We start from the raw sequence: 20,939 nt of genomic DNA on the forward strand, positions 1-20,939 counted from the left end.
CTGCTCCTCATTCCCTCCACCTGGGAGCACATTCACAGCAGGGACAGGTTTCTAAAGCACAGGCAGTGGCCCGTGGCTTCTGATATTTCTCAGAAATAGCTGCAGGTTCTTCTGTTTGGTTGTGAATTAGTGTGCAGCTGCTGGGGACCCCTGCCGGGGGTGTGTGGTCCTGGGGCAGTCGCAGGAATTCCTGGGGACAGTCAGCAATGCATCGGCTTCTGGGGAGGTGAGTACTGCCTACACACTTTTAAGTTCTGCATTTGGCAATAGAGGCTCTTCAGTTGCTCTGTGGTGCATTTTAGTATCTGTGTTAAGCGTGGAAGCACTCTGTCTCCAGTGCTGTTTTGTTGGAGTAAAGACAACCAGCACAAACCAGCTCCTCTGTGCTGTGAGAGCCAGTGGGACTGAACTGCAGCAAATCCCTCCCCTCACACATATGCAATAGAAATGGGTATTATTTGCTCCCAGAGCACTGAGGAAACATCAAAACTATTCCTGTTCAGTGTGTGCCTGGTGCAGGGCAATGCTCAGGAGAGCCCACCAAAACTCAGGGAGAGCACTGGGCCCCTCAGCCAGTGCCCACTGTGCCCCAACACTGAGGCTGAGGGGACCTTGGCTGATTAGCTGCTCTCTGTGCCTGCCTTCTGCTCCAGGAGTTGGGCTGGTTAGTAAGGCTGTGTATCCAACCACAACATGCTGGAAGGATGCTGTGTTGCTATGGTATTTATTGCTGCCAGTGGTGTCAGGGGTTTAATTGCAACACACACATAGAGAATCGCAGCCAATACAGGTCTTTTTCACCTAGAAGATTGAGTCTGTGCTTCTTTCATTCTAATTCACCACAACTTCTGTGTTGGTATGTGGCAGCTGGGGGAATTAACCTCTCTGTTCTTGAAAGACAGGATGAGTAAAAACCTGTGAGAAATCCAAAAAAGGCATTAGGGAAAGTGAACTTCTGAAGTCTGTCAGAAGTAGCTATCAAGATGCTCATGCACAGCTGTATCTGTAAAATACATGTGCTCAAGCCTTGTCTTTTTGCTTTTTTTTTTTCCTTTCCTTTTCCATACCTGCTTCCCCTTTCCTAATTAAGTTCAAGTCCTTATGTAGCACAGCCAAATTCAAATTTAAGTTGCCCCATGGCACAGGTATGGGCTTAAAACAAGCTTAACTTTGGCAGCTCCATCCATCATTACCAATTCCAAAGCTTTCTCCCTGCAGCCTCACTTTAAGTTCTTATGGAGGCAGGAGTGTCTGAGAAACCTTGAAGATGTTTTGGCTCTTTTTAAGCCTTGCTCACTTGTAGAGATTTTCTTGAAGATGTTTCTGTTCAGGTGGATGAGGGATGAGGAAAAGTATGAGGCTTTGCTGTTAATTCCTACCTGGGGGGGACACAGAGCACCTGTAAATGTCACTACAGTTTCTGTGTGCAAATTCCAGGGAGTTGTGCTTTTGCTCTGGAATTTCCTTCCACATTCCCAATCTCCCAGCTTACAAAACTAGGGGCAGAAAGAAACTGTGCTGGAGTATCTATTACACATGTGGATTTTCTATGAAAGGAAGATTATGGCCTCTTCTTCGTCAGGGGCTGCCACTGGGGGGGAAATGCTAAGCAGCAGCAGCACAGGGAGTGCACTGTTGAGCCTGGGAGCTGCTGTGTGCTCAGCAGTGGGACCCAGACAGCTCAACAAGCAATGGCTCCCTGCAAGCAGGGCTTAGAGAAGAGAAATAGATTGCTTTCAAAGCTCTCCAGCAATCTTTTTTTAGTGAGTTTTATGGTTAAGCAGAAGGTTTTTTAGAAGAACTAAAGATAACAGGAAAATGTATCGAACACTCTCAGCATGAGAACTGGAAAGAAAGCTAAGATAATCCATATGAAGCACCAAGTCAAAGTATTTATTTTTGTTTTCCTTTAGAATGATAACACTGCACATGCAACCTGGCTAGTGGAAATGGACAGACAAAAATATAAAGTAAAGTTGTTCAGCTGGAAGCTAAATTGGAAAAAAGCATCTTTTAGGAAGTGTGCATGAAATTACAATTCTGCCAACACCAATCGTAAATAGCTCTGTAAAATGGGGGTGGGCACCTCTCATTTGGGAGCAGCAAATAGAGGGCAGGTGTGCTGAAAGGCTGTAGGCTGGTTGCTCTGACCCCAGTGTAGACCTGGGAGAAGAGTCTAAGGTCACAACAGCAAATGGAAGCAGCATATAATGTAGCAGAAGAACAGCCCTGGGTACCTGTCTTTGTAGCTTGAATCTGCTGCATTTCCTTCACCCAGGATAATCTGTTACGGAGGAAACCTGTCTGTGTGTAACGCAAGCATCCAGGGAAAACCTTGGAAAATGAAGTGTGAGAGGGGGGATTTTAGGTTACACTCACTGAGGGGGCAGACATTAGGGAGGGAGCAGGAAAGGGAAGCACAACACTGGCACAAGGCCCAAGGGCAAATGGGACTGACTGCCAGGAGGCTCCTTTGGCTGCAGGTTCTAAGGAGCTGTAGCCCTCTGAGTCTGCTGGAAGGAGCTGGAGATACTCTACCCTGCCTCAGTTGTCTCTGCCAGTGTCAGAGAGAGCCCTTGTGTTACTGCCAGCAGCCTTAAAGTTTTAAAGATTTAGCTTGGAAACATTTTTAGTATGAAAATGTCATTTTTCTTAAAATAGAAGTTTCCTCAACCAGCATGAACTAAGAGCCCCCAAGTTCAAAGCCCCCAGGTACTCCAAAAGCAGTGTGTTATTTTATTTTGAATGGCCATCATGCTTTTTAAAGCCTTACACCTATGTCTGGCCTCAGACCCAACTTGCAGTTGCTCATGGTGTCAGTGGTTATTGGCAGAACTGTTCAGGACAAGCAGGACATCTTCAGACCCTTTTTAGGTCTCTTATTTTTACCAAGTGATGTTTGGCAGGACTTGATCAAACTGAGGAACTTTGAGAAGAATAACCTGAGTGAAGGTTGGGCAGATGGCACCAGCAGTGGTGTGTGAAGTGTGAGTCAACAGAGCTGGATCCAAGGCTAGCCTTGAGACAGGATGTCAAGAGCTGGGGAAAGGCAATGGAGAGGTCACTGAAGTGGCCTGGAGCAAGTACATGACCAAATGCAAGTTATTAGCCTGCAATTTCATCATGAATTACCACCTCAGCACAAAACTATTACTGCAAGAGTAAAGAAACACATAACCATAAATTAGCAATACCATCACTTCAAGAACTGTCTCATAAATGCTTATTTTTATCTCTGAATTGTGGCTTACTATATGGTAATCCTCCCACATACCTGAGCCCCTAAAGCAACCTTAACCCTTCTGGCAGTAGTCTAAAAAAAAAATAAAAAATCAACTGGCCCCAATTTTTTCCCTGACTTGCATTTTAATTAATTTATGAACAGTGTAGCTGTTTCTGGTCTTCCAGTAGTATTTCCAGTTCTTCTATTATTGTCACCTAATTTTGGAAATTCAAATGCGCTAGTGCAGGGATGAAAATGTTATGGTCCATAAAAATTAATTAATTTTGTCAAGAAAGATCAGCTCTAGAGGGAGTGCCAATACAATTTAAATGCCACAGGTCGTAACTGAAGTTATATTTCTGTGCTACTTCTTCAGTAAACTTTAATTTTTCAGTGGCTGGCTGATGCACCTGTCTGCAATGATTCACTTCAGCTACCCAACCATATAAAAAGCTTTTCTTAAGTCCCTGTGGATAGAATGGATTTCTGTTACCTGCAGGCTGACCATTGCTGGGGAAGGCACAGGCCACAGGTAGCCCATTTGATTTGTTCTGTTCCTGAAAGGTGTTGATATGCAGCTACCTAAAGCTATTTACACATTGAGCTGCCCCTGGATATTAAGAAAGGTGGTTGAACCTAATTTGTGATCCAAATTTGCCTCTTAGATCCTGATGCTAGCTTAACTTGTTCTCACCCAGATCATTGTGATTCCCAGCATAAGGAATGAGGAGATTTTTGAATATAGTTCCAATCTTGGCATTATCTCTCCTGGGTACAGACTGCACACACCTTTTTCCTCCTGGAGCAGTTCATTTATGTTCCTAAAGCCTGGGGGAACTAAAGGCAGCGGTGCTGAGGCTGCCTCAAAGTTGAGCCTTGACACATCAGCTCCATCTCTTGTGCAGTGTCTAAAGTGTTTCCTATCCATTGGAATTTTCCTTTTCCTGTCCTCCTGGGCATTGGTGGCATCTGTGAAAGCCTCTTAAGCTTGGAGCTGCCAGTGCATGTCCCCCAGGCTGGGGATGTCTGAGCCACATTGTCCATCCGTAGGATGGGTGTAGGTGACTGGTGCCACAGGCAGCTGGGACTCACTCTCAGATGCTCTGGCAGGACCTGTGTTGGATGTGGCTGCATTTGCATGAAGCAGAAGATCAAAAACCAACAAAGTTGTCTTCATTTTTTGTTCCTTTTACACACAACTAATGGAGCAGCTGCTCCACAAGCAGCTCCTGGTTGGACTCTTGAATTCAGTGAGTGTGCTCAGAACAGCCCTGGGCATCCATGGGGACCCACCAGAGAGGGTTGCTCTCAGAGGTCCCATAATACAAGAAATGATCTATTGTAATGCAGATTTCCCCTCTTCCTCAAGGTGCAACAGCCACAGCACTCTCCAAACAGGCTTTGCATGGAGCAGTGTTTCAGCTATCCCTGCTGGATTAAAATATATGCCTTGACTAACAAGTGCCTGTGTGCTGGGAGTTATTTTGGAAAGCAATAATGAGCTGCACTACTCGTGGAAGGGGGGGAAATGATAAAGAACCATGAGGAGAAGTTGTGACAGACCATGCATAGCAATCTCCTCGCTCTTCACAGCTCCTTGAGGACAATCCTGCTGCCAAGGCAGAGGAAGCAGAGCCTCCCCCCTCAGCAAGTGCAAACTGTGACCAGCTCAAGGGTTTGTGGTGACAAAGGCAATCAGGTGGGTGTGCAAGAGAAAGGACAGGCCCTGTGTTATTGCTGTGACTAATAACTAAATTGCTGCAGGTTTTCATAGTTAAGCTGTTTTTCTTCTGACCCTTAGTAAGCTGGATATTCCAACTAAGCTGCTTTTAGCTCTCAGATGTGAAAGAGATCCGTGAGCAAAGCCTTGCTCACCTTCTAATCAATGCAGAATTAAAGAAAGAGCCACTCAGTATAATCCTACCCAGTAATGATGATGGCTCTGTTAGCTAAGGAGGGGCTAGAGCAAGGGGGTGGGGGTTTGTGTGGGTGTTTGTGTTTGCAAGAGACTTTACTACAGCTTTGTGGTAGCCATTACAGCCATCTATACATTATACTATATCACTATAGATTATGCTTGCTCATCACTTAGACAGCTTTGCAAAATCACTTGTGAACTCTTGTTGTCAGTCGCCATCGTGTAGCTGTCCAGCTTGTTTTCAGAGCCACCACCTTTGGGTTTTTTTTGTTCGTTGCACTTTTGTGACTTTTAGGGTCTCACAGCAGTAGTAGTCAGTGTCTGCTGTTCCTCTCACCCCGGGCAGAAGTGTTCCCCTTTGGTGCAAAATGGCCAGTGTGTTACTTTGGCCATGTCTGTCCTTGTCACCTGTTTCCTACACCGCTTAGCGAGCTTTTTCTCTGTGTTTGGAAGTCTCTTTCTCACACATCCCTCATTTTTTTCCTTTGGGAAGTGGCATGGCTACTGCAGTTTCTTCCAAGTCTCTGCAAACTCCCCCCCACGCCAGGACTGTCACAGAGGCCTTGCCTGGAGGATGGCACTTTGGGCTGCCACACAAGTACATCAGGTGCCACATGAAGAGTCCCTTCTCAGGCCATGCTGAGGAATGTGTCTCCAAGCTGAAGGAGCAACTGAGCAGCAAGTTTGAAGTGCTTCAGGTGTAGAGCTGTGTGTTGTCTGACTGGACGTGCCCCATGCTGACACTGCTGTGTATGCAGGACTGAGAAGGACCTCTGTGAGTGGGAAGCACCATTTTATGTGCATGCTGCTCTTCTCAGAAACTTCACATGCTGAAGTCTTTCCTTGACCCAGCTACAAAAGGCTGATTTGCTTTTTAAACTCCCACCATTAGGGAAGAAGGCATGTTCCATGCACTGAACAGCAGGGATAAAAGTGACCAGTCTGCATTGCACCCACCCTGCAGGCTTCCAGTGCATAGTGGTGTTTCTCCACAACAGTGGAACACTTATTTTTCTTACACAAGGCTATAGTTTTCCAAGACACAGCTCTCAAGCCAACAGTGCATTTCAGCTTTATTTATAGAAACAGAAAAAGATACAAAATTATGAAAGATATATAAAGCACTGAAAAAAAAATAGAAAACAATTTTAGTTCAGAAATAACCATGCTCTAGATGACCTTCAGGGTCATTTCCATATTGGAGCGGGAAGCTTTGCATGCATACAAATTGGAATCCAGTCACTCAGTAGCACCTCAGCTCATGTAATAATGATAATCAATAAGACTGAAGAACAGATTCATGACTTACTGCTCTTATGCTAATTCTACTGAATTACAAAGTTTGAGCAAACTCTGAGAAAGTTCTTGCCCTTAGCTCAGTGCTGCCCCAAAATGGAGACCAATCTCAGATGGTTTTAGAAAATTCAGAGCCCAGAGCCATGTACTCTGTGGCTGAGAGAATCCTTGCAATCACCATCCAGTCAGTCAGGAGAGCCATGTCTTTGGCCAGGCAGCATTCAAGGTAAGTTATTTTCAGCAGGCCGTGGTGTCTCCTAGAAATGGCTTCCAGGGGAAATCATGGCATTGTCATGGCGGGGGACCTGGGGGACTCAACATAAAAGGCTGGAGCTTCTGGTTGAAACAGCAGGACATGGGCTTTTCTCTGGATGGATAGAGCTCTGCCCTTATTTCTTCAGGAATAAATGAGGGTAACAAGAAGGCTGCCACAGTTGTGAGCATCAGAGACATCAGAAATGCAGGCAATAAGCAGAAGCCTGTCTCAGGAACTGAATTTCTTGTGGAAGGGATAAATTATATCAGAATTGGCTGAAGTTGCAGGAGTGATGGACAGTAGGACACTAATTCCCAACAGGCTGAAATGTCTGCCAGGGGCATGGAACAAGTTTTGACATGCTTTGGGTGGAGGAAGCTGCTTTTGGAAGAAGTCAACTCCAGAATTTGTGGCCTTTTGACCATGCCTAGGGGGAATGTCTAACTTTTGAAAGACTAAAGGTCTTCTGGCTGCTCTTCAGTATCAGTTTAAAACAGAACAGTGTAGGAGACACCCATAGTATCAGCTGGGGAAGGGTCTCCTCTTAGTAAACAGCATGTGTGCACTCCTGCAAGCTGGACACCTGCAGGTGTGACCTTCCCAGCTCTGGACAGCACAATCTTTGGGCAAAGATGCTGCTGTAACAGGTCTGTGTGGCCAAAGGACATGGAGCTCCAGCTAATCTGGGGCCACTGTATTGGACCACTCTGGTTTTTTCTAAAGGTCTTAAAAAGTTCCTCCCAGGGTGTCTGCAGTATATTGCAGGAGCTGATTGCTTGGACACCAGAGAATGAAGCAGACTGAACAGATTTACCATTAAACCAGACTGGAGATATCTCCTTTTGTAACATAAAAATACAAGAGGCAGACTGAACAGTCTGAAGGTGGTATTAGCCCCAAAACAAAGGTAGTGTTTAATGCTTTAGCTCTAAGACAAGGCAGAGAGCATCTAAAGTCCAAGGAACTTTAATAGCATGTTTGATTAAAAAGGAAAACTGTTCCTTAAGAAAAGACCTTCCTTCCTACTCTCTCTTTCTTAAGAAACAAAACCATTTCTAAGGTTACCAAAAAGGTGCTATTTTAAAGGCAAAATTTTAAAAGAAGACATTAAAAAGAAAAAGTAGGCTTTGCTACAGTAGGTGGCAAAGTAGCTTAAGGCAGAACTACTCCAGTCAGTGAGAATACAGAATGTTCTAGCTTATATTGGAAAGCAGTCAAGAAGAACTGATGAGCATCATGCCCTTCATGGAGTAGTGTAAGTGCAGGGCACAGCCCTACATGCCCCTGGACACCATCTGTGAGAGATTGGGTTTTTTGAATTCTCCAAGGTAGAAATTTTTTTTTCTTCACATCTCAAAATGAGCAGCAAAACATGAAAACAACCCCAACATATATAAAATACCTGTTCTGAGATGCACACTTCTGATGTACAGAGAGTCACAAAGATGCTGTTTTACAAAAATAACATAAGTCAAAATGCTTCATAATTTCTCCCCACCCCCTGCTGCAGCCCATCAGTGTTTCTGCAGTTCAATTCCTGCATTTGCAATCCAGAATCAATTAAATGAACTCTTGGTTCTAATACATGGACTGAAGACTTGGTCTGGCTCACCCTTGTGCAGATAGAATATCCAGTGTAGAAAAACCATCAACCTGCCTCAAGAATAATGGTTTGCATCATTCCTAGTGTGCAGCACACTTCTGCTCCCACTCAATTCCAACATGAGAATAGCAGTACAGGAACCCAAGAACAGTCAGTGTCGCCCATGGCCAGCCTATAAATAGAAAAGACAGACAATCCTAGTCAGAATAATTAATGACTGCTTCAAGTAGAAATACTCTTGGGATGGCCAACTGATGATGCTTCTAATTAATTTTATTAGCAATTCAGCTTCATAAGTAAGTAGAGTCAACCCACAAAATTTGAGAAGTAAAATTATCTAAGCTCCGGGGTTGCCTGACCCCCTGGCAGTCCCTGTCTTTCTCATTTTTCAGGGAATTGGACCAGATTTATTCCTGTGGAATTACAAAGGTCTGTTTTGATCCTCTCCTTTGGAGTGAGTTTGTCTATCAAGCAGATTCCCCCAATGAACCCTGATGCTTTAAGCTGTCTGTGGTGCTTCAAAGGCACAAAGTGCCTTTGAAGGCACAAAGGGATGTATAGCCACAATGAAGATTATTAAAATCTGAACAAGTCCAGTTACCTGTTCTGCAAAAGGAGTCTGGGGTAATCTCTGATTAAGGGTGTTTTGGATGTCCTGCAGCCCACTAACAGCTAATGTGTGTCAGTGAAGAACAGACAGACCTCTCTGCCTGATTTGCCTGATGCCCAAGTTATTTTTTAACTATAAAGACTCTTCCAATATATAAAACTTTTGCTGGTGAAATGATGTTTCATTACTATTTCAAATTCTTTTTAGCAAAAGCCACCATCCTTTCACTCAAACTTATCACAGCAAGGCCACAAGCCAAAGGTCTATTGCAGGAGGTCACAAGCCAAAAGGTCTATTGCTTTCCAGTAGAGCTGTAAATAATTTGAAAAGTCTGTTTCAATACCCTGCCCTCAGCAGAACTCAGAGCCCCAGACTCAGTCCTGCACGTGCTGGGACCCTTCCCTTGTGCTCCAAGACCTGGGCAGGGTCACACTTCATCCTGAAACAGGATCAGAAAAAGTTCCATCCCCTTGCTATGAATAGCTGTGTTTGTTTCACGAGCCTCTAATTATTCTGGCCTTGCTTTGTGGTGAAATACTGTCCTGTAACCTGACTGATTTTCATGGAGACATTTGCAAATATTAATCCCTTGTCTTCACAACACCCTGAAGTGAAATTATACTTTTGTTTAATTATTTGTTTCCCAAAACAAATTGGCTGAGGTATCTCCAAGGGGATTTTTAACCATAAAAGTCTTGTTTTTATTTCAGTGAAATTAGCCTACTGCAGATTGGGTTTCACCTTCAATAGCAAGCTAAAGCCCAGCTGTGCTTTGTCTCTGCTGAAATTGCATGTGAAAGTATGTCAATAGATGTAATAAAAACATACCTCTTCTGGCAGCAATATTGTGGTGGCTGCTTTATACAGACAGAGCCAGAAAATTAAAAAAAGGACTGAGTCTAGAATTGTTCTGTTTTAGGGGCACTTTGGAAATTTGCTAGTTACATGTTTTGCATTTTTAAATACTGTAAAGCTCTGGCACACAGAAAATGTGCCAACAGTAGCTGCCTTGCTTGCTCTCCCCAGCCAGCATATCAGAGATCTTGTCAGAATACAAAGTTATGCACTGGAAATCTTTTCTAGATGTCTTAGATTTCTGATAATATTCCTCCATAGTGCCCAGAACCTGGGTTCACAGGGTTTTTAACCACAATAATCAAGCTTGTGGTAATCCTCCTGGAATGCAGGGAGTCTGTCCTGTACAGTGTCAGGGCTGGCATTCAGCATATCATCTCCTGCTCATCTAATGAAGGGGAGAGGGAAGGGGGAAGAAAAAGTGACCCCAATATGGGCAAAGGAAAAGGGGATTAAAAAAAAAAATCTTGTTATAGTTCTTCTAGGAGGTGCTGCCCAAATCCCAAGCATTTCTTGCTGCACAAGTAGGAGGCAGCTCCAAGCAGGAGACCTTTAAAGTGTTTTCTCTAATCTCTTCCATTTTAGGACTGGATATACAATAAAGTTGTTGAAAAATCTGAGGAACTTGATCTCCAGAAGGTGACCATGTAGGAAGGACAAATTATGGATTAGCAATGCTAATCCAGCATGGGTAAAATTTCAAATTCTGCCCAGCATGTGTTTTCCTTGTAGGTGACCTCCACAATCCAACAGCAGCACAAGCTCCTCTCTTGCAAGGTAAGGTCACAGGAGCCTTTTCTGGCTTCCACAGTTTCTCCTTGTAAACCCAAACAACCCAACAGTACTGATGGCCTTGGATGCACAGCTCCAAGGAAATTTTCTCCTTTTATCCTGGCCAGCATCTCAAGGTATGTTTGTACCTTATGTATGTACCTCAGGCCTTTTGCTGCCTCTCATTCTGCTCCTACTCTCAGACACCATTCAGGGGGCTCTTTTTGGAGACTCCTCAGCTTTACCTTATCTCCCTAAACCCCTGCACCCTTACCTGTGCTGTACCAGTCTCCAAACTCTGCTTGGAAGCATACATGCCTGCATTTTGGATCAGTATCTCTCTGTAAAGTCATACATAGAATGTACTCTTCAAAACATTATTAGTTTCAGCACTAGGCTGTTAGGAAATGACTGAGCTAAGTTTGTTTATTCAAAACCATGTCACATACCACTTTTAATCTCACAATTTCTTGACTGGTTTCAGTAATTTGATTTTGGGCTTGAAGGCTGAGTTTCATGGGACTACAGAGATTATCATAGTTTTTTTCACAGAAAGATGAATTTGTGTTCATTAACATTTGTAGAAACAAGGGCTAATTCATATGCTGTTTGAAAATCCAGGAATATTTGTGAGCTTTACCTGTAGAAATTTATTTTAAGACAGCTGGATATCACTTTTAACAAAGGAACACTGGGTGAGAATCACAATCAAATTCTCAACTTATGGCAAGGTGCGCTGCTTCACAAAACATCAAACACAAGCTCCTTTGTGAGGAGGAGTGCAAATTTTGTAGAGAGGTAGCAGCAGCACTTGATCCATTTATCACCCAACCTCCTCCCAGAGAAGTCTTCAGTCCCAGCTGGGCCTGAGGCACTGCTCTGTCCAACACAGCTCATGGACTTTCCAGGAGTCTTGCTGGTTAAAACCACATTTTGGTATGTTATGTACTCAGCCTTCAGCCTAATGAGCAGGAGATTTGTTTTCATTACATGATCAAGAGAGAATTGATACAAACTTGCTGCCACAGGAACGGCTTTTGGAGTTACACTTTCAACTTCCTATCTCTCATTCCAAAGTATTTCTGCATACTTTGCAAATGACTAGAAAAGCTCATGCTTCTAGCATGCTTTGGATTCTGATAGGAGTGGGGTAAAACTAAGCTTTCAACTGAAAAGTAACAGTGGATCACAGCTCTCAAAAGACCAGTTATATCCTTATTAACTCAGTTCAAATCATTTGAAGCAACATTTAATCATGTATCCACAAGGAAGCTCTTTCAAATTTCCTCATCACCCACAGTAATGAAAAAGCATCATACTGGCAATGGTTTGGGCATAGCCAGGTTTCACATCATCATCAAAACACTAGGAAACAGTCCTTAGTTCCTTCCAACCAGTGAGATGTAAGACAAGGGGGCTGTAGTTATGTTTTGCATTTTCCAAAACTGCTTTAGTGGCTCTTGGACCTAAATGTTATTTTTAGAAGTGCCTTGGCTGCACAGTCCTCAGAAGTCTTCAAGTGCAGAGTAGTTATTAAATCAATTGAAGTCAGAAGAACTAATCTCCCTGAAAAGCTTGGCTGGAGGAGCATACATCTACTCTGACTTTGATTTGGAAGTACCTAAGTTGCTGTAAGGCTTAGCACTCAGGAAAATTTATTCTTAAACAAAAGTTCAAATGTGACAAAGACACTGAAGCAACTCCTCTGTAAAGTGGAATTAAAGAGACACAGTGGTGAGAAGGAGGGGGAACAGGCACCAGTCTGTCAAGCATAATAAAAAGCCAAAACAAACCAGCATTTGAGGCCAAGACAACTCTTACCTACAATTACTAACATACTTAGGTAGAGGATCAGTAAAAAACATCACTTTTTCAGAAAAAATAACACATAAAAAATAACAAACACAGAAAAAATAACAAACTGCAGATCTACTACTTTCTGTTGAAAGAAACCTATTATCTAGCCCAACATTTGAAGCACCTCTAAATGTTGGGCTAGATAAACTCTGCATTTTTAAATTTTAATTTCATGTCTTTTTGTCACTTCCAGGTGGACCTGTCTGACCAATACAGCAGGGAATGTCACACAGCATGTGTTACAAACATGGTGCAGTTTGATACCCAATTAGTCTTCAGATATTTGGAAAAGAAAACTCTACCTGTTTTCAGCTGTGTTGTAGCAAAGCCCTAACATGATTCACAGCAGGTTTTTTTGCTGCTACTTTCAGCTTCCACACAGCATATGTGTCAAAGGACAGACAATAAATTCTGCCAGCAAATACACAGCCCTCCAAGTCCCAGCTGGGCATCTCCATCCTCCCAGCCCATGTAGAGCAGCACACAGGCACAGGGTCTGTAAATTCAAGATGCCACTTTGTCCCATCATGAGCCCCCAGCTAACAGCTCTCACATATTTCCCTTCCACCCATTGTGCACCTTGGGAGCAGAGCAGCTCAACCACTGGGAACCAGCCTGGGAGATTAGGTAAGGCTGACCTGACCTATTCCTACAGATTTCCAGGCACTGAAGGCACTTTAGCTGGTGGGTGTGGAAAAGATCCAAATATTAATAATAAATATTACTGTACAATAGGTAGTTTTCAAAGGAAATGCTCTAAGGATAACTCAGCTCTGTCCCATGCAGCATCTGGAAAGATGACTGAGAAGGACAAAATTCTAAGCTCCCAGGCCTAGACATGAACCTCAGCCAGGTACAGTGGCAGTAACCACAAAAGCTGCCTCTTCAGTAGACATGAATCAGATTCCAGCAAAAGGCACTAACAAATGTGTAACAGTTATCTACTTATGTGAATTTTAAATCAAGCCATCCCGAAGAATGCTTACATCTGTGGCTTTCTGAGTACTTAGCACTGCTGTGAAAAACTGAAAATGGAGAGATAACAGTCCAAGACCATCAGCTGCAACACAGGATGACAACAAATCATTCAGATCAGCAATACTGAAAGCAAAAAGCCACAGTCTCTTAGTGTTTTCATAATACAAATAGGTTGGATTTAGTAGACAGAGGTCACAAAAGTTGTGGCTTTCCTGTGTTCTTACTGTATATGGAACTAGGCTTTACCATAGCAAAAATAATTTTACCTTTAGGCTTCATGGTACTGAAGAAAGTTGTGTGTTGAAAAAGACTTTGTTAAGCAACAAGATATCAATTTAACTTATGTCAGGGCTAAGGCTGCTGAGCATGCTTTAATGCTTTATCCTGTTAATTAGATAAGCTGCAAATAAACAAATCCATAGGTAGAGCTCAAAAGACTGGCCTATCCTTTAGCTTTTATAAAGCACCTCCCAACATAATTCAGTGATGATGCCAAAACTATTTTCATTGCACTATGTATATGAAAGAAAAAAAAAACAACAACAACCAAAAAAAAAAAAAAAAAAAAAAAAAAAAAAATCCCACTACCATCATGCTCTGCTATTTGCTGGTAAATGCTCTGGATGCAAGTATCCAGAGATTCTCTGTTTTGTCTTTGGAGCTAGAACCTCATTTAATGCTAAACACCATGATCACTACCAGCTCTCCAGATGCTGCACAATGTAGACTAGAAGGATTATTTCCCCAGTATGTATCACCTCATACAAGCAGGATAGTTTCACTCTATATTTCTTGGTGTGTTTTTGTGATACGATCCTACCTTAAGCATTTTTACTTCTAACCCTTGTATAAAGCACAAGAAAATTTCACAGGAGTTATGCCTTCTGCTTTATGCTTTAAAATAAATCTTCACCCTCTACTAGTTTTCCCAGCAGAGGTAGTCAGTGGAAAAAAGCCTGGTATTTTAGGCAGTAATTGTGGTCTCATGCATATCAAGTTGACTCTGGAGTAATTCAACTAAAATCAAAAGAACCATATTCATGCTACTGCTGAATTTGAATTAACAGTAAGGAAGACTGATGAAAACTGCCTGTTGGAATCTTCCTGCCTAAACTGCTAATGAGGAAGGAAAAAAAATCCAACTAACCAGCTTTAGTTTTCAGATTATGAAGGGGTGAATCTGTAAATCAGAAGCAACCTTCCCTCTCCTCCCATGTCTTAAACTGAGACCTACACACAGCTAATATGAAATAAAAGCCCACAAAATATGAAATCTTAATGCTCATTTATTTTTAGAACAGAGAGAAAAGCTTCTAAAAGCATTCTTGTAAACAAAGATCCATCTTCACCCCGAAGTAAGGCAAAAGAGCTACCTCTATGAAACACTCTGCAAAAAAAACCATTTTAGAGTCATATATCTGGCTTAGGACAGCACTATGCTTACCATTAAATGTTGACTCTGGTATTCCCAACAGAACTTCCTTAAATATGGTGTGAACAAGTACATAGAGATGAGACTTGCCAAGATTTTAGGGCATTTTTCAGTTGTAATTATCTGCTGAGTGTTAAATACACCAATGGAAACTGAGAGCCAGAAGCCTCCTTTTGTTACAGTTTTAAGATGGAACAGGAGAATGAAGAGTTAACTCCCCAGGAGAACATGAACATCCCAAAGGCAGAGCTGGGAACATTGTTGTTGCCTGGCAGGATCCTGAGGTGAGCATCTGCCTCTTACTGAGCAGAGAGATGCCCATTTTATATATAGAAGGACATGCTGAGCAGAAAGGTGAATTAACTTCCCCTCTACTACAGCTGCAAATTTCAGGAAGATTTCTGTACCAGTCTAACTGGGGTTCTTGGATTTAGGTTTGTGTGTCAGGCTTTTCACATACAATGAAGCTCCTTCTCCTGCCTTTTAGTACTAGGGAGCTCTGGAGAAATCAAAGCTATATACTCACAAAAGAAGAGGGTTTAAACCAGGGATTCAGACACGTGTCATCAATCACCAGCAAGCAAACATTTGGGTAAAAAGGTGAAGCACTATAATTTATTTCCTCAACATGATTTCTGGCTAAGGTACCCTGAAGTGGTCATGAATATAAGATGCTTAAATGACCATAAAATAATTAATTTTTAAATATGAAGAATGATTTAAAGATTAATTATTCACAATCCCCTTCCTACCTGCAACCCATTTTTTAATCTGCCATTTTTCCTTGTCATCCTCAAAACCACTCATATTCCAAGACCATTGCAGCTATTCCATTGTGCTGTCTTGTGTCTTCACAGCATTAGGAATTAGGAAAAAAGCAGACAGTGTGACAAATTTAACAAGTATTTACAACCAGCTACACTAGCAACAAACAAACTGTAACTCTTTATCACAGAGCTCTTGTAGCTGAAATGCTCCATGGATAAAAATTGTATTAACTACTAGAGCTTAGTGCAGTAAGAGAAGGGCTGAGAGCACAGTGTTAATTTACATGAACACTGCATTTTGATAATTGCTGTAGCAGTGTAAAGCTAACACTACAAGTGAGGTCATTGAGCTGAGCTCTCACTTAATAGAAATACAAATATCTTGAGGGATGGAAGGGCACAGATAAGGTAACCAGGCAATCCTGCAGTCATTTACTGAGCCATGGCAATCGATGCAGGACTGAGGCATTTTGAACTGCTGCTCTCAGGCTGGATGAAGTTACTCCCCTTCTGCTTGTGTCTCATTTTCACAGTGTCACCAAAGGGCAAAGAAGGGGGCTGATGCAGATTTAGGGAGGCAGAGAGACAGTGGTGCCTGAAGGTGGCCATGAGCCAGAAGAAAACCTCGACAACAAACAATGTCCATCCCACTTGGGGCATATGCCATGAAATGGAATTGTTGCACACAAGTTATCTGGAGCAAAAGGCCCATACAGGATTGTCTCAGTTGACCACTTTTTGAAAGAACAATTGTTTCACTTACCTGCACAAGCTGACCTGATCTTGCTGCAGCCCACAGAATCATGGCAAATAAATAGAAGAATTATCAGTAAAATAGTTAAATTATAAACAGCTTGTGGTTGAGAGTAAATTCATTTTAATTTCGAGGGGAAAAACAAATCTGTGTTGGTCTATCATCAAGACCACTTGAAACAAAGGAAAAAACTAATTTAAAATTCCTTGAATGTTGTCAATATTTAATTGACTTCAAGGACAAAATTAGACAATTTGCTTGTACATTCCCAGAAAACACATTCTGGATATCAAGAGTACATCTACTGAGTTTGGAGAGGGAATACCTTATTCTCTGCTTTCTGTGTCAGCTGGGCAACAGAGCCCAGAGAGTATCTGAAAACACAGGCCTACCTGGGTGAGCAGTGCAAGCACAGAAGCAAAAGCTGCTAAACCATGCATCACTTGTGTCAGAAAACACAGATTAGAAACACCCAGGCAGCTACATCAACATGCAAAATCTGCAAGGACAGGGATCTCATTTGCTAAGCCCTGCTCTGCTTTTCTGGGATGTGGTCTCAGGCCAGTAAGCAGCCACCCAAGGGGAGGAAATCTGATCAGCACAAATCTGAAGGAGTTACCTACCGGCGTGGTCATGGAGATCAAAACCATCCTGCCAACCCAAGCTGATGCTGAGAGATGCAGCCCTTCTTTGCCTTGTACCTGGCCTAGAGCAATGTAGAGACTGGGAATGGAAAGATTTAAATCTTGTAACAGCCTAGCTGTTCTCCTTGCTCCCCTGTTTTAAGCAAGCTTCCTGAGCAGCTGCTGAAGGGGATCTCTCACAATGCTCCTTTCAGGTAAGCTGCACTGGTGTAGCAAAGCATACACAGAAACAAGTCTGCAACTACAAAAAGATCTCACAGAACCCCATCTTTTCAAATTGGTATATCTTTAACAGCATATTCCCTTTTCTAGAAGGAAAAAAAAAACCTCTCAAAACATTTCAATTTCATAAAACTGTAAAAAGTTCTAGAATTACTATGCCTTGTCAGAAAGTTTTTGCCTGTGTTCAAATTGCCTTATTTAACAAAGTGCAGTTTAGTGCAATGAGATATAATCTTTCCACATGCTTCTCTGGCCCACTAAAACTAGCAAGGAATATGATCTGATGCATGGCTGCTATACCCTCTGTCCCACCTGGGCTCTGCTATTCAGTGTAACATAAGCAGCGTTGCAAATCTTTAACATGACTGTTACTAACACCAATATACACATCTTGCTAAAAACCATCTAACTAATCTTACTAATTCCTTTCAAAACCAGCATATACCCACACCTCTCTGGAGGGATCCATTTGTACACATGAACTCTGTACTCTCCAACTTGCTTCCTCTTCTTCTGTTGCTGGTTGAGACATTTTGGAGAGGGCAGGATCCTGCCAGCCTCACTGACTCCCTGCTCCCCCCTCCTGGTGGGGCAACCTCCACTGGCAGAGACTGGGCTTCACTCCCAACCAGTGTGGGATTTCTCCTAGAGCTGATTTCACATCTCCTGGGAGAGAAATATAATGAGAACTGGCTACGAAGCAGTCATTTCCATTTGTAAATGGGCTAGCACAAAGGAAGAAATGAGAACAAATTTCCATATGTACAGTCTCTGCTAAACAATCATCTCTGCAAATCCCTCCCCAGCATGTGTGGTGCTCGCTGCCTTTATGGGATCAGCCACACAACCAGAATAATTGATTAATCATCATATCAGCTCAGAAGATCCAAGAGAACAGAACTGGATCTGATCTGATTTCAGATCACAGTCCATGTGCAATGATGTGGCTACACAGATTAGTCATTTTACAGATAAATATGGGCTAATAAATGAAAGCTGCATCTCAAGCAGGCCCAGACTGCGATCAAATACCTTTGCTTACAATCACTACATGTCAAAACAACACTTCCCCACATCCTCATTTTTAAACTGAAATACCAAGATGCCCAGTCAAGAGAGCACGGTGGCTACAGAGGTTGGCTGGGCATGGGCAAAGCCAGTGTTGAAGAAGGATGGAGTGCAGAGTGTCCATAATTTACCCTGACTAGCTGGAGAGCCAAAAGATTGCCTTTCTTTCTGCCAGGTTGGGGGCAGGGGGACAGGGTACATGACTCACCCTGCCAAAATAGGCTGTTTTTCTCCTGAAGGCAGTATCACTCCTGATCTTGACAAGGAGAGTAATGCCAATTTCTTTGGCAATAATTAGCATACATAACAGAGAGGACAGAGGGTTCATTTTCTTCCCTTCTCCTTTATTTTCAGTTGGCTCTTCTACTGATTTGACATGAATTATTACTAAAAATCAATGCCTCATGCTGAAGTAAATATTCTGGATGAAATGGAAGAGCTTTGCAAATTTTATGCATGGTCACTGAATGCAGCTGATTTTTGCACAGGAAATGGACATTTAAGAAGAAAAGTATTAGTTTGTTTTACTGGTTCTTTTCCCTATTTGACAATCTTAAAAGCACAATCTGGTTGCACAGCCACCATATATCACCTAACTAATTCCTTTCAAAAAATCTTTTGAACAGATACTGGGACATCCAGGATAGATTTTGAAAGTTTTGTTTGGATCAAATTTTGCAACACAAGTTTAACATTCTTCACATCTGCTCACACTGTATTCATCATTCATATGGGTCAAAACTGCTCTTGATAAGAAGTCCTTTTTCCCCTTTGAAGAATTCCTTTGCATTGGGATTTGCCTCAGTGTTCACTTTTCTGCAGAACTGCAAGATAACTATGGATGAAAGACCTTCGTCTGTCCTTCAGTGAGTACTGGCCTCAAGTGAAGAGCTCAGCTGCAGTCAAAGTTTGTTGTAACAAAGAAGCCTGATTAAATAAGTGAAATTTACCATTTGGCAGAGTCCTTCAGCCCTTCATAAAAGTCGACGACAATACTAAATGTTTTGATCAGAAACTGTGCTTAAGTCTTTGACTTGCATCCTTGATGACCTTTCAATCACATTTGAATACATTTCAATTACCAAGGGATAAAAATTACCCTGGCAGATGTAGCAAGGTCATTACCAACTTACTAACATCTCTACCTTCCCTTTTGCTGAAGTCCCTGTAGCTTCTATGGCTTATATAATAAATATAATAATAAACTATTCTTTTATTCTGCAGAGAGTGATGTACTTAATTTGTTTTAAATCCTAACCTGAACTACAACAGACGTTATAATTGTTGTGTAGAATACTTGACAAGCTGTGGCATCATTTGTGTCTCCATTTTGATCTGCTACTGGAGGCCTTAAAACACAATAAATGGAAGGACAAGAGCAAAAGGGTGACTCAAATGCATTGGCATCACTCTAGACAAAAAATATGAAACACTTAAGAGTTTAAGTGATCAAGTAAATCTTCAGTAAAAAGGAAGACATGTCTCAGGTGGACTGAGAACAAAACTAGGGAAACAGCAACAGAAAAGATGGGAAGCAAGAATCAAACTCACAGATTTGAAAAAAAAATATCTCTTCACTAAAAAAGAAGACATAAGAGGCTTCCTCAGCTCATCAATACTGATCTAACAGTTCATTTAGAATATGGGCAAAGAATGGGCACTATATGTCACCTCAGATGACAAATTATCTTAATCAAGTACATTATGAGAGACTAAAACATTCAAGTACTCCTGTTAAAAAAATACTTTTTTTTAAAAAAGTAGACTGTAAGAAAGATTCAATGAAAATATATTTTTTCAAATCTGAATTGGTTACTTTTAGCCATAAAAGTAAAGAAAGCTTGTATGTCAACACAAGCACATAAGAGTGCCTTCAGCAGGGACAACAGCCAGCTCAGCTTGCCTTGTGCCTTTGGTGCATTCCTGCATCCCATACGTGCAGAATGGATACCAAAGGTCATGTGGCAAGAGAGACCCCCAAAAATGATCAGTGTGTAATACCAAGTTAGGACTAACTAGGGTGGCCTTTACCAGATAAAAAACCAGGTCCAGTATTTGAGCTTTCTTTCAGAGCTAATGATGCCAGTTTTGTTTCAGTGTGAAGACTTAAGACAGTCTACAGTGAGGAGTTGTAGGCTTGGCACAGGTTGACCAGCAGCTTAATTATAGCTGTCATCTCATTAAGGCAGAAAAATTTTATTGCCTTCCTCTTGGAGATGTAAGTGGTCTTAATCTTGTATCTCAATCAGGCTTACCAGAACATTAAATACAAGTGCTGTCAGTAGCCAACTTCTTTGATGAAGGCAGCAGTACATGAAGCTGAATTGAATTAATAATTAAATTACTCCTGCAGAACTCACACGATGGTAGAAAAATTCTGTAAGAAGTCTTAAGTAAATGTTAACATTTTCAAAAAAATAACCACTGTCTTTGAGTAATGGAGATCTAATCACACTATACATTAATTTGGAATAATCCATGAACTGTCATGGAAGTAATTTGTGTTATCTAAAACCCAGTACAAATTTGTCAAAGTACTACATGTAATACAAGGTCTTGATGTAATTAACTTCAGTGATTAAAACTCTCATAAACTGTGTGTCCTTGGCCAAGCACAGCACTGCCATGGTCTCAGTTTCAGGAGATCTGATGGGTCAGCACTTACTCTGGTAACACAAGTGCAGG

General features: G+C 41.9%; 1 protein-coding gene across 3 annotated transcripts in view; it reads right to left on the bottom strand.

Annotated features, from left to right (window-relative positions):
• Positions 1-6,190: 6,190 nt before the first annotated feature.
• HHAT (hedgehog acyltransferase) overlaps positions 6,191-20,939 on the bottom strand; it is a 192,205-nt gene continuing 177,456 nt past the window's right edge. For all 3 annotated transcript variants that reach the window (XM_066546472.1, XM_066546470.1, XM_066546473.1), the window contains one exon: positions 6,191-8,468. In XM_066546472.1, coding sequence (XP_066402569.1) covers positions 8,377-8,468 — 92 coding nt within the window. In that variant the 3' untranslated portion in view covers positions 6,191-8,376. The remainder of the gene's footprint in view (positions 8,469-20,939) is intronic.

This window comes from Molothrus aeneus, chromosome 3 (assembly GCF_037042795.1).
Source record: "Molothrus aeneus isolate 106 chromosome 3, BPBGC_Maene_1.0, whole genome shotgun sequence".
Taxonomy (NCBI): domain Eukaryota; kingdom Metazoa; phylum Chordata; class Aves; order Passeriformes; family Icteridae; genus Molothrus; species Molothrus aeneus.